At 36.6% G+C, this 15,248-nt stretch overlaps 1 protein-coding gene across 3 annotated transcripts in view; it reads right to left on the bottom strand.

The window, feature by feature from the left end:
• GABRB2 (gamma-aminobutyric acid type A receptor subunit beta2) overlaps nt 1-15,248 on the bottom strand; it is a 163,880-nt gene that overhangs the window by 62,713 nt on the left and 85,919 nt on the right. For all 3 annotated transcript variants that reach the window (XM_009647070.2, XM_009647069.2, XM_009647071.2), the window contains exon 5: nt 11,313-11,395. In XM_009647070.2, the coding sequence (XP_009645365.1) occupies nt 11,313-11,395 (83 nt within the window). The remainder of the gene's footprint in view (nt 1-11,312; nt 11,396-15,248) is intronic.

The following is a 15,248-nucleotide window of genomic DNA, read 5'->3' as shown; positions in this document are numbered from 1 at the left end:
ACAATATATTAATTTATTCAGAGCATTCTTATGATATTGTCATTTGGTTATATGACTTATAACTTACTTTTTTTACAATACAGATTGCACAACACTTACATTCTATTTCAGATTAATAGCAGTAAATACTTATTTCTACGGTAGATGCAGCGTGCCAGGACAGGATAAACCAGATACACATCATGGCCCCTTTCTACAATTGCAATAAAACTTCTTCACTGTTAGGAGGGTCAGGCACTGGAACAGGTTGCCTAGAGAGGTTTTGGACTCTCCCTCCTTGGAGATTTTCAGGACCAGACTGGACAAAGCCCTGAGCAACTTGGTCTGACCCCAGACCTGGCCATGTTTTGAGCAGGTTGAACTAGAGACCTCCAGAGGTCACTTCGATCCTCAATTATTCTTCAAGTATGCCTTGAAATATAAGTACATAATAATAATCTGCTTAGTGACTTCTCTTTCCCCACATAAAAAGCAACACTGAAAAAAAACAATACATCTAAATTATTAGATAAGGAAAAAAAAAGGCAAAAAGCCCCCAACCCTTTTGTAAATACAATATAAAAATATAAATTATTGAGACTATGATCTTTACTTCTCTCAAATACTTAGATATCCTTTCCTTTATAAATGCTCTTTCACAAAACAGTTTTGAGGATACTTAAAGTAATAACAGTATTATTTACATTTATTTTTGACTCAGAACAAATGCACATCGTGAGAAAGTTTATCTAAGTTAGAATTTTTCATACATAAAGGTAGAACTCTCTTGAATTTCCATCCAAATAATTTTGGACAGCGTGTCAAATACATATTGAATACTATGAGTGGCATACATATCAGGAATATTTCTAAAACTAGAATAACTTCTTTGTGTAGTATTCCTTTTATGACTCGTACACCAATGCAATGCCTTAACAAATTTGCAATTGCATTTTGCTCTCACCAATTATGATAGCATTAAACTGACAGAAGATGACAACTAGTTCCCCTAGCATTGCCAAAAGTTGGGTAATACTATGACAATTCTTTTTAAACGAACTAGCACTACTGTAAGCAATACTAACTCTGAATTCAATATATAGATTTAAGACATAGGAAAATGGGACTGCCTCCAGTAACAGAAAGTAGCTTATGTTTTCTATACACAAGGTGGCATTTGAACGGTCTGAACTAGCAGTACCAAATAACATGAGCCACTGAAGAAAATTAACTTTGTTTCACAAAGCTCTCATTGTTAGAAAGGTGTAATATACTGATCAAAGCAATGAAAAGATTGTGATGTTTAACTTTACCAATGCTTCTGCTAATTCAATTTCTGACAAGTTATTCCACAAAGTAAAATAATGTTTCCCAGGCTTGTCTACTTGAAAAGTCAGTCCTTCCTCCACCCAAAACCAATGTCATAATCAAAACAAAAGATGATCTTATTCACTCTGGCTTCTATTTGCTGAAGCAAAACCAATGACATTATTTTCCTGTTCAGTGACCAAAAATGAAGTATTTTGCATTTGAGCATCAGTAAATACTGAGAACAGTAAAGGAATTTCAGAGTTTGGGAAAACCAAAACACCCAAAAAAACCCAACCTTGCTGGAAAATATAGATACTTCTTCTCTTTAATAGGAGCCACTGAGGAGGGTTAAACTCAAATTTGAGCGATGAAGCTCCAGTTCCTACTCTAGAAACTCATACCAAATGGAACACTGTCAATGGGAAATGACCCAGTGCGGAGCACCCTGCGAGTCTGGTCATTGGGCTTGTCTCTCAAGCAACAAATTCAGTTGTCTTCAAACAGAGGAGGAACTCGAATGAGCACTGCTACGTCTCACCCAGTCTCTGACTGCTGTCAGTGGGGAAAGAAGGGACACTGCTTCCCAGTGTAGGCTATGAGCTGATCCTGTTTTGATATTATTGTTGTTTTGTAAGCAGGTCAAAACTGCTTGCAAATTTCATCTGAATCCACAGTTTTATGATGACTCAAACATACATTTTCTAGTCCTTCCCCCACTGAAGTAATTCAGCATTAGCATGACTATTTGAAATGCTGTTGTCAGTGGCCAAGTGCAAATGCAGATGTTTTGTACACTCATCTAAAAACAAAAAAAACCAAAAAACCAAAAAACCAAAAAAAAATCATTCTTTAAATGTATATAATCTAATTTGATGAACAAAGGACAATTACAGTTACCCAAGAAAAATATTTCTCACTACTGAAACATCCTGATGAGCAAAAGAATATCTGAAGCCACGCACAGTACCACTTATTATTTAAATTCCAAAAGCTAAGGTATCCCGACAGATGTTTCTTTTGTCCCTTAAAATTAGGGATAAATAGTTAATAAACAATTTTTTGAGATATAAGGCTCAACATTTTGAAACTAGTTACTTGGGGGTGAACCATCAGACAAAGGGGTTTTGGCTATTAGCTACATCTTTATGAGTTTCTCAACGGACTACTCTTTGTCTCCAAAAGATATCAGGACCTGAATATAATGTGATCAATGGCTAAAAGGTGAAACAATGGAGTATATTTTGATTTATCAAAATGGAAATGAATTGATACTTATTTCCTGTAAAACAGTGAGAGAGATGCTAGGAAAACCATCTTAGGAAATAAAATGACTGGAGAAATATATTTCACTTCCTTTCAGAGGTATGTGATCACTGCAAGATAATCACAGTCTCTATTGCCTTCTAAAGCATAGACCTGAGGTCAAGCGATTCCAGCATCTGATAAATACTACTATTTCATAAAAGCTGTACCATCTTGCAAAAATTATTTCATTTTGAAAAAGATAATTGACTACTTAAGTAAAATGATACTATGGAGGACAAGCCATAATTAGCTCTCAGCACCACTTCCATCACTTAAGATGATGTAAAAAAAAAAAAAATTAAAATAAGAACTTAACCTTTAGAAGTTTTTGGTTTGTTTTAAATCCTCCTCTCGTTTTGACTTACCTTCCAAAGACAACTCGAGATCTACCATATGGGCCCAGTAATTTCACTCAATAATTCTGTTTTCCTTAAGAGAAGAAATTATGGTCTTCTCTCCTCAAAAGAAAAAAAATTTTAACTTTTTCTCCTTCGAGATCCGTAGCGTGTAGGAATTGCAAAGTGAAGGCAGATTTCTCTAAATCTGTGAATGAAGTAAAATGACAACTTGCATGGAATGGAGAAAGAAACCACCAAATACTTTTTAAAATAAATCAACATTCAAAGTCTCCTGGTATGAACAGGAAATTAGATAAACTGTCGTAACTCTGGATTTGCCAGAAAGTGTTTTAGTTTTGTAAAGAGAGATGGATTTAGTTGAATAAAACTCCTGTCAAAAAATGTAGATTGCCTGGGTTTTTTTAAAAAGCATACAGTAAAATATATTTGAAATTTGGTCGTCACAGAAAGCTTGATGGATATTCTCAGTTCATCATTAATGGACACATCCAAAACAAAAAAAAAGCTTGAAAACTGGAAGTGGACTTAGCACTACATATAAATGCTGAAATATTTCCGTCTTCCACAAAAGATAATGTAGCAATTTCATGTCAGTGAAACACAACTGCCATGTACAAGTTTTTAGACAGAGATTGGAGTAAGTGCATTATTTACAAATATCATTTTGTTATCGAGGTCAGTTCACTAAGTCCCAAACTAACCTTCATTTAGCACTAAACTCCACAAGCCAAGCAAGCACACGTGACAGTGAAGCAAAACATTGTATGTTAATAATGGTTTTGTTGGTTAAAAAAGAGAAAGTGGGAGGAAAATGATTATTCTCACATCCCACTGCAAAGTCAGGTATGCTAGAGGCTATGAACTCAATGCAAATAAACCTCACAAGAGTCCACAAAAGCTGTAACATAACCTACAGCTGTCACAATGATAGAAAAAATTATGACAATTAATGTGTCATTAGGTCAAACTCAAGAAGTACTGCCACCTTAACGCAGTGATCAGAACATTGCTGGTATTGGCACTTCACAACAATGGCTACTCATTGCCAGGAACAACAGCCTCTGATGTAACGCGACCTCTTGCTGGTAGGAAGGCGATGCATGCCACCACTGACCATATATTTGCTGCCCTTTTAGGATATCTATGTAGTTTCAACTGTGATTCTATAACTAATAATGATTGGGTCCAACACTCAGAAGCACCAGGGAGCAAGTGAAAAATCCAGATGAGTAGGCTACTGCTCAGCTAAAAGCAATTGCTTTTGTGCCTAAACCACAATAGGAGAACTTGCAGAGCAATGAATATTACTGATAGATTCAACATGCACCAAAGATTCTGCCTGAATTGCCTACTGACTGAATCAAGGCTTTAAACCATTTTAACTACAGCAAACTTCTAATAAAAAAAAAAGTACTTTGAGGAAAATAATAAAAATAAACTATAATCTCAGATCACACACTATATATACCTAAGATATGTAACAGTACCACAGAACGTCCTTTTCAATAGCACTTATAGATCTTATTCCTGAAGAAATCAGCAGTCATAAGGTGTTTGAAAAGAATACTAGACCTACAGAAAAAACTTTGCCTAAAGTACAAGAAATTATTATAACACAGATCCTAGTACTCAGTTTAATAATTAAAAAAAAAAAAACCAACAAAACCGCCCACACACCAAAACAACAAGCCAGGTGAATATTTGCCTTGTAAAATTCATACCCTCTGGAAACAGAACTGTAAAGTGCCAACTGATTAGCTTTCTACACCTCCACATAATTTATTGCATATAAGATTATCAGAGTAATTGTTGGCAATATATGGCAATATATTCTTTTTTCTTGGAGGGCATTTTCTACAGCATCAGAGATGCCTTCACATACATTAGATTTTCCCAAAATCTTTAGCAAATGAATCTGGTGCTTTCTGAATATGGACTCTTTGAACTGGGCCTTTTTTGTTTCTGATAATCCCTTGATAAAAGGCAGGGTTATGTGCAATAAGGACAGATTCTAGCTCACACTGGATATAAAAGGCAAAATGCTTTAGAAGTTTTAAAGATATCTACATTTTGTCTCTATAATTTTAAGATTCTATATATTCTCCATATTCACTGTAGAATGATAAAAAAAAGCTTGAAGCTATGAATTTCTTTGTGGAAATCTACATTGCCTATATTGTCTGGTGCTGATAAGCAGAGATTGGATATTAGTATCTTGGATTCCCTTTTAAATTTAACTCCATGTTGCTTCAAAGCATTAAGAAGTTGTCACAGAGTTTCTGTATAATTCGTTGCTCATTTGCAAAAAGTACACCATCTTGTTTGTGTTGGGAGAGCTTCCAAGACATAGACTGCTGCAAAGATGTACTGAGATATAAAGACAATAAGGAATATACTTCCTTCTTGCCTACCTGTAAGGTAACATATCCCGGATGTTACTTGAGTTCCAGTCTGAAAGCCTGACCAAAGTCCCTGACTGGGGGGGCAGGGGGCATATATTAAAACCTTACAGGCACTGGTTCACTTGTATACAACCCACCCTGATCATACACACTGATGGTTAGACTAAATTTCCTTTCCCTCTTCAGACTAGCTATCATCTACCTTTGGGGTTTTTTTAGCCCTTACTGAATCATCCAATCTACACTCTGAAGAGGACTCAAGGATTTTCTGTTCATTGCCAGTGTGCATTATGCCACTGAAATCATACCTGTTTTCTTCTTGAGACAAAACATACAAAGGACCAATAAAGAGCGAAGTACCTGTCCTAAGGAAACCACCCTATAAGCTGATGTTGCTGGAATGGACAGAGTGTGTGTACAGAGGTAGAATTCATTGCTGTTTGTTAATCTGTGTCTCTGTCCCCGCTCAAAGTGCTGTACCAGTTGAATTGCCATAGAATCCAAATTAAAAGATCCAAACATATAGGTGATGAACAAGGAGGAACAAAGGGGACTTTGATAAGGTCAGCTTCTACTGATGGAGGAATATCCTCCCTGTATAAGAGCCACTAGGCATAACAGACTTAGCTGAAGGGACAAAGGGAACAGGACATGTGCTAAACTTGATAAATGGAAAGAAAAACAAAAATGCACCCCTATTAAGATTCTAACCTTCAGTGGCCCAAAAGTCATTTATTTAACTTTCCACTTAATGTGTAACTCTTGGAAGTGACATGTTCTCATGGTATTCTCTCTTGCTGAACACCCCACTCCTGGGGATCAGCAGAGTCTCTTGCCTGGCATCAAGCACATTTGCCTCTAACCCAGAAAAGGCTTGCCTGGTTGGCTCCTGGAGTTCTACCATTTGTCCTGTGTGACCTGATTATAGCTTTGATCGATGGCCAGAGCAGCCATCTGCAAAGTACTCAAGGCTTCAGCAAAAAGCATCTTTGATTTCTTTTCAGTGCCTTAAATGTGCTTGTAAAGTCACCTTGACCACACAAAGATGACTTCTGTTTCTCTTGGTGATGAGCTTTCAGATGATCTGATTAGAAAGTGTTTGATACTGGGCTGCACTGCCACAGGGAGGAATGATGTTCTTTCGTCTCTGTTCTTTCTGGCTTTTTCTAGATTCTGTTATTGAATGGAAGTTTTTAACTTATCTTAATGTGCTTCTGTAGCCTTTTTGTCATGAAACAGAAAAAAAAAAATCCAATGATTTCTGACCCAAACACTCCAGGCTGTTATATAAATGAAATATCCTGAAAACAATTATTTCTCATTCGTCAGCAAAGCAGTCCTTCCTTCTCATCTGTGCGTGCTGTTCTGACTCTGCCCTTTTTCCCTGGTCAGTACATCTGAGTGGCAAGCTCCCTGTTTGCTAAGGCTTCAGACGGCAGGGCTTTAATGTGCTTTTTTAAATGCCACATCTTTAATACACTATGGAAAATGTTTCTGAGACTTTGCTTCTAAGGAGAAACTCAGTGCATTCTTGTTTGTTCCACAGCAACAAAGAAACGAAGAAAAAAAAAAAACCCAACACTGTCACAAGGCAGGCATTTCTGAATTATACCTCACTATAACATAAATACAGATATGACAAACACATTATGAAATAAGATGGAATTGAAGTGAATTTTTGTCTTTATGTGGCACCACATAATTGAAATGGACAAAGGTCCAGGTGAATCTTTAATGATTGCATTTAAAAATATTCAGAAGAATCACAATCATTTCTCTCTGTTATGCTAGAGGATGTGCAATATATTTAATTTGTTTATATGAATATGAAGTATTCTTCAAACTCCCTTGTACTACTTTTTGCCTTTGAGCTCCCAGTAGTTTCATGGTTGATTGGCTAAGACATTCCTTTCAACAGTTCCAACTCCAGAGAGGCGGGAAACAGCAGAGAGACAAAATTATTCTAGAGCATCTTCAGAAACTCAGCCATGCACACTGCAGTGGCAGAGACAGGGAGGAGAGAGGAAGTGTATTTTACTGAATCAAGTTAATATTCAACCAAAAAGGAAAAACCTCTCTGTTGTGTGTGAGTTGGGAAACTAAGAAATGAATACACAGGAAAACTGATTTCCCTCTGGTATTATAATCATGCTATTCAGTGTGTTGGGAAATAACAAAAGAAAGGGAAAAGTAGAAGAGCTCAGATAAGACCCCCTTGAAAAATATGGCATACAGGTTTAGAAGCATCACAGAAAACCAAACACTCAACATCTTTCTGCCCTTTAAAGATGAGCTAAGCAAAAAGTGATCAGAGATGTAACTAGCTACACCTGAAAAAATAGCATTTTGGTTTTCAAAACTGATAATTTTTGAACTAACAGGGAATAGTCCTCTCTGACAATTTCAGCATCTAATCTCAGTAACACTGCCTTCAACTGAAGTAGGAAAAATGCTGTCTCTTACCTTAATAGACGATACCACCTCCCTCATTTCATTTTTTATATTTTACATACAACCCTTTTTCACCATAATTTCTAATTTGAAAGTTAATCTAGATTTATGCAAATCTACATTAACAAAAATTTTATATTGGCCCCAAATTTCAGTAAACACAGTGACACATGGAAAAGAGTAACCCAGGCAGCTAAGACGCCTATCAGCTCTGGCATCAATAACAGGACTGGGAGGGGGGGTGAGGAAAGTGGAAAAGGAATGCAAGGTCATTAGAGACATTAACAGGTATAGAAATGAGATAAAAATCTATTATGACTTAACTGAAACGATCTGACTGGACAATAACTCCTTTTTTAAGCAAAGTATATCTAACCTGGACTTTATTAAAACATTTGATATAGGACTGTCTAAGAAGAGACAATTAGTAAAGATATAGAAAAGATCTGTAGGAAATTGTACTGCACTGAAAGAATAGATCATGCTCAGTGCAGAGAATGTTTACAAGCAAAGCTCTTCCTTCTTGACATTAATAATCTTTAGTATTTGTGCATTAATGAAATTTCTAATGAAACAAAATCTGCAGGCACTGTTAAGACAAAGGATGATCAGAACAACTATAACAAGAACTGGATAACCTTGAAGGCTGTAGCAATATTAAGAACATTAATTTATGTGAACAGTATTATGAAATGCCAAGTCATATGTTCTTAGTACCACGCAAAAAAAATTCTACCAAAAGCTAGAACCCACTGCTGGAAAATGAGTGAGAAAGGGAAAGACTTTGCTGTACTGTTTCAGGAAAGACTGTTATCTGTGAAAGTTATGTAGCTGTGAAGAAAAGCAAAGGTGGCTCTTGGAAAAAGGGCAGTATTAATACCATAGTGTGATAGAGATTTCATCTGGGATACTGTTTATGGTACTGGTTATTCCTAAAGAAGAACTAGCATTAGCTAGTTCTGCATTTCCCTTAACATACGCTTGTATGAGAAAGCTAAAAGGGATTGGCATTTTTTATTTCATGAAATGAAGCCTATGAGAAACTATGACCGCTTTCTTTAAATGTATTATGAAGGTCCCAGCAGGGCTGGGGAAGACACTGAACTAAAAAAAGATGGCTGACACAAGCAGTGAGTATAATTTCATGTCTTCATAGCCATGAAAATAGCCAGGGTAGAATTGAGAGAATTTCTAACCATCACAAGAGAGCGGTGGTGAAACAGGCATCCAACAGGATCAGCAGGGCAAGAAACCAAGCTCCTTTTAGGAGGCAGCTTGACCAGTTCAAAGAAGTGATTATGACTTGAGTACCTGCATTAAACAACTCAGAAAGTCACTTTCAATCTTATTCACTCTACCTATCTACCTACCAGCATTTTTGTCTGAAGCAATTCATAAAGATTAGACAGACTTAGGTTTTTACCTGAACAGAATGACATACATAAAAAGCAATAATTTTCTAAGGCAGCATGGAAGTGTTTCAGAACACAGTTCGAATATTACTTTCATCCACATTCTTTAATGGCCTTTGTTACTGCAATGAAAGACAGGCTAGCTATGTACAGTATCCTGACTTAAATCCATTTTACTTTTGTGATGCTGCAACAGAGCTAATAGATCCACAAAGGAGCTCTCCTGTATGCATCCTAACCACCATGGTAAATTAAACTCCTACCCTTTCTATGATATGAGTACCGTGCTCTTCATAGCAAGCAGAACAACAATTTCAACAACTCAATACGCTGTTTTCCAGAACTGTTTCTTAAAAGATAACTGATCTGGCTTCAAACTTCTCCAAATCAGATGAAAGGCAAATTTCAATCTAAAGGTCCCACATTCTAAGTCTGAACAAGAACAAGTGCTCTCACTGAAATTCAGGGACATAATTTTCAGTTTTGCAAGGACTGACCTATGAGGTATTTCCTAGGAATATTTCCCAGAGTGGGTCCTGCAAGCATGACAGGCAAGGGTTATGTAGTTTATAAACCCCAAGAAGATTCAGGCATCTCAGCAATGCAGAGATGGCAAGACTTTGTTGACTGTTTAAACAACACTGTAAACAGAGAGGAAGAATGTCTTCTGACCCTCCAAGCCTTCCACCTTATACACACTATTGGAAAAAAGAAAAATTCCAGGTCCTTGCTACAACAATTAAAAGACACCGTCACAGCAAGCCACATTCTCAATACACATCTCTGTAAACCTTGATACAGTTATACCAATAGTTATACCAATTGCACATTAAAATCAGCCTACTATACTGGTAAAAGGCTGCAGGTATGAAATTTTGAATCAAATGCCATCAATAGAAATTCTATAATGAACTGAAAAAAGAAAAACAAACCAACAACCAAAAAAAAAACCCTGACAACCAAGATATTATCCATTCTGAAAAGAGCAAAGTCCGTGATCACATTTGCTGCTTGTGTATTTCAGCATACAGAAGGGGTGAACTTCAATGATAAAGACTCATTTTGCTTATTTTTTGTGCGTAGATTATTTCAAACAGCAGTGTCATAAGTTTAATTCAGGAGGTGATTTTGGCATATCTTTAAATTACACTAAAATGAATGAAACCTGGACACAAATTTAAAGCATGTTATTAAATGCTTTCTAGAACAGGAGAAAAGCTCAGCTGTACCAAGTTCTTACCAGACTGCAGCACAAGCTACTGTCATTCAGTGCACACAGAAATCCCACATAATCTTTTATAACACAGATGTTACTTTAAAAATATACATACTTGTCTGTACTGTATCTTGAAACATGCCATTAATTTCCATTTTGCTTGCCACGTCCAACTTAATAATACAGCCCAGCTGAATTACCTATGGTTCCACTGAAAAAGGATATGTATTTTGCAAGTGCTGATGTGATCTTAGAGTACCAAATAATGCATGCTTGCAATATTGTCTTTATAAAAGTGTTCATGAGCTGTTTTTTCATTGACATGCTTAGATTCCCTTAAGATTATTCAGTGAAAAGAGAGATTTGAAATTTTATTTCACAAGTTTTATCTACATAGAAAGTACGATAGCTATTAAATCAGCATACAACAGACTGCATTGCATGTGTTGAAAGTTTAACTACAGCACAGGGGTTAGGAAAAAAAACCCACAAAACACCTATTTCATGGACAATTCTAACCTCTTGCCATCATTTATAAATGGAAACAAGCTGCGACACAGTTCAGCAATAAAGGAAGATAAAGAACTGATAATAATCCTCCTGCTCCTCACATGAACTCCAACAAGGCATTTGAATGAGACTTTTAAAGCTGTGAATTGTCCATCAAAACACAGAATAACTTTTGCTAATCCTGGTGCCACAAATTACTAATCCCTCTGGAAAGCTATTTTTTTGCATGTGTTTACAAGGATCTAAATGTCATCAGACAGAAAGACAACTAGGTTAGTAGCATGTTAGAAAAGATAAAAAAAAAGACAGAAATAAAAACTCTGAATCAGTTGACCACAGAATAAGTAGGATTTGCAGAAGTACTTACAGCTCTCAATCTCCAGAGTACAGTTCTGCTCATCCAACGGATATCTCCGTAGGTCCATCATACAAGCAGCTGTTGTTGTAATTCTAAGAAGGAAACAGAAGAGCTTGTTAACATGTCTTGTTCCAATCTTTCCTTGATCGCACACAGTTGAAAGAAAATATATTTCTACATAACTGATGCTCTCGCCTATTTTTACTGAAATACCATGTCTGCTGCTTACTTGTAACTAATGTTGCTCCAAGAAGGTTATGCCAGTCTGGTGGGCAAGCAGAGAGCTTCCCCTTTACAACACCATTATCACAGTACTTTAAGCTTTAATAATCATAAACCAATTTATCCTGACAAAATGAAGCATGAGTTAGGATAGCAGTATTTCTTTCTTTTTATAGTGGAGGACTTCAAACCAAAAAGGAAAGGCTCAAAGAAAGGTGACAGAGGAAACCTAAAGAGGAACAGAGAAAGATACAGACTTCACATCCTGGGTTAATACCCTAATCCCTTCATGAAACTTAATTCTTCTTTCTTCTGTTCAATAGTGCTTTGTAAAGGAAGCATTATTTCATCTTCATGTTAGAAAGAAAACATTTTCAGGAACATTTTCACAAAACCGTATTTGTGCCCTCAGATTTCACCAAACCTACTAACATTAACATGCATCTTTCAGATGTTGAGAGAAACATCTGTACTGTCAATAAATCTTTTGCTGATAAACCTCACAGAGGAATATGACCCCGAGCTGAATATGAACTAAGGCACGATTCTCAGCAGCATTTTATTAACTGTATTCCCGTCAAGTCGTCTTAATATGTAGACAAAAATCAATTCTTAATCTTTTTTTTTTCTACTCCTGGGAGCATGCTATATACTCGTTGTAATTAGAAAATATTACAATTTGGAATCTGCCAACAGTCAAAATAGTACATTCTGCACATACTCCACATAGGACTAGGTGTGGATTTAGTGCATAAACGGAGAGGCTGCTAGCTCTTCTTCTCTCCCCCTCTACTTGATAAGAGCCCTTCTACAGCTGCTAGAGCCTGGCGATTTATACAGACTCCTCAGACTAACAAGGATTTTCTCCTGTGTGTTCAGTACAGCTGACTGTCCGACTGCATCTGGGGAATCTGCTTCCACACCAGTAAAAAAAAAAAAAAAAAGCATTGCACACCAGCCCACTGTATAGGCTCTTTGAGCTGAAGGTTGACCAAATGATTTAGCTCAAACCATAAAACCCAAGATGATGCGGGTGTGCCTCCAAAATGGGACCCAGGTGGATAGATGGAGGGACTGCAGCAGACGCAGACATCACGTCACCTGGCAGGATCAGCAGCTGCATATTTCCAGGGCATTCATGAGAGACTGGGTGACCAAGAGTTTTCTTCTCAAAATCCTGTCACCCTGCATGAGGGTTACTGGCCTTTCACAGTAGACATTAAGAATGTTCAATAACTTTAAAAAACTTCTTTTACATTCTTTGATCAGACAACAAGATGGAGAACTCTTTCATTTGATGGACCTCATTCTTTCTCTTTAAACACCTAATAAGAGTTCATTAGAAGCAGAAAATTATAGTTGCCTGAGTGAGGCTCAAAATTCACTCAAAATTGACTCCAGCAATCCTTTCTGCAGGCACTTCAGAAACGTTGAAGCTATACAATCTTTCCATTGGTATCCTTACTGGCCTATCTAACAATGGTTTACTGTCATTTCCAGCAAAAGATCCCTGTAAATTTCTTCACAGAAAAGAGAACAAAATAGGGGCAAGTTATTCCTATAAACACTTAGTAAGTCCTACCTCTTTCTTTTCAGTCTAGACAAGATCCCTTAATTTTACATTGCAACCATTCATATGTATTGGGCTCTCAGACAAAAGGAACACCTTTTGGCACTAAGTACATGGGTATTCACAGAATTGCTTTTGAAAAGATACTGTTTTCAATCAGTGTGGATCACCACAGAGGTTTCAAAAGAAAGCTTCCCAGAGTGGACAAAAGAAGAGGAAAAGAATCCTTTTGCTCTCCTCAATGGAAGTCTTCCAAATTTTAAGAAAACCAGACGGCTGTGGAATGTATGTTTGTTGATAGCAAATGCAAATGGAGAAAGCAGCAACATACATAGTTAAAAAAACTCTTGGCAGTTGACACTTGGTTCCTTATTTTAAAATTTGGAGGGGGAAAAAAAAAAAAAAAAAAAAAAAAAAAAGAAATTGCCCTGTTCCAGTATCAATGTAAGGTTGATTATTTCAGGGAAAACTTCAGGAAAACTTCAGGAAAGGTAGAGTGAGACCAGAAAAAATTACAGCTCATGTTTTTTATTTGGTTGGGTTGTTTTGGTGGGGAGGTTTGTTGCTTTGTTTTGTTTAATATCCTCAGTATTTCCATATCTATGTGTATTTTATAGTCATGAGTTTTAGAAGAGTTTCAGTAGTTCACCGAGGAAAAGGTAGGAGCATAGATTTACAGCCAAGGCTTAAGTGCACAAAAGAATTGTGGTAAATACTAACCTGGTTGACTACTAAGTTTCCTAATACCTTTCTCTGCACTGAACAGATTCTTCCTGAGTCTACCAGACCAGAGGGGCTTTAACAGAGACAAAACCACACATGGCACAAAAAAAAAAAAAAAAAAGCACATGCTCAGCAAAGTGTCTGTTCATACTGATGGTAGAGCTGAGCACTCACAGTTCTGACATATCTTCAGTAGGATTTTGGGTGCAACAAATACCACAAAAGGGGCCAAAGGCTGCAGGCCAGCTAGGATAAAAGCTCTGTAGGGAACATTATCAAATCATTAAAAGGCACAGTGCCTTACTTCATCAAAAGAAAGTAAAGAAAAAAGTGGCACAGGAATGATTGGCAGAGCAGAGTTTAAGTCAAGCCAAACCAGCCATTTTGAATAATGTATTTAATTCAACTCGCTTGTTCATTCTTATCCATAATGCAAATCTGTTGAAATAAAATAAGTCTGTCCTTTCCTCTCTTTGTACTTCCTTCATATTTTTACCCTGACTTTTCTCACATTTACAGTAAAGTAGAAAAAGTTCTCTTTCATCTTCAAAATTATTTAAACAATACTTTCTGATAATTATTAGTGGTTTGCAATTCATGGTGAACAGCTAAACCAAATTACCTGTGCAAGAGCATGCAAAAATTGCCAGCTTAGAATACTTTTAAAGTCAAGACACATGACCTATACCTTTCCAGACAGAGGAAGAAACAACAGTTCATTATAGCAGTTAGGAATACTTGGAACAGGCATAAAGCCTCTTCCCCAGAGCAGAGCTATTTCAAATTTCATAAAAGGATTAAAAATACAGCCTGGACTAGTGCACAAAATATAACATTGTATTTTACATAATGTAACCTTGAGAACAAACAATGAAAAAGTGAAAGCTTTTAAAAAAACAATACTATGACTCAAAGCTTTACAGCCATTAGGGATGATAACAGGATAACAGTGCTCTCAGAGAAACACTGTATGAACTGAAACACATTACAGAACTGTCTCATAGACTAATCTTTTCATCTGCTGGTAAAAAAAAGAGAAACCTTGTGATATTTTATTTTATGATTCCTAACAATGCAAACCAGTCTTCAGCTTCCCCTTTTTTGATCTATATTTTGAGTGTAGACTGATTATGGAACACAAAAGAGGGAGAAAAAAAGCAAACCCCAAAGCACTAAACTGACTAAGTGAAGTCTTATGAAGTGAACCTAAGAAAACTTCACGTGTCAAAACAGGCATAGCTAGAGTGAAAAGAAACCTGCACCACAACACACTTGCAGGGAAAGTAAAATTTGCTGTCAATAATTCAAAATATTTCAGATAAGCTATTATTTCTGAGAAAACTGAAAATCTGCCCTGGTGTCCAAACTTTTGGGGACGTTCTATGATTTAAATAAGAACTGGAAATTGTCACTGCTGCTTTCACAGGCCA

Source organism: Egretta garzetta, unplaced genomic scaffold (assembly GCF_000687185.1).
Source record: "Egretta garzetta isolate BGI_Z169 unplaced genomic scaffold, ASM68718v1 scaffold209, whole genome shotgun sequence".
Classification (NCBI taxonomy): domain Eukaryota; kingdom Metazoa; phylum Chordata; class Aves; order Pelecaniformes; family Ardeidae; genus Egretta; species Egretta garzetta.
Note: the sequence above shows the minus strand (reverse complement) of the source record. Positions and strands in the feature narration are given on the sequence as shown.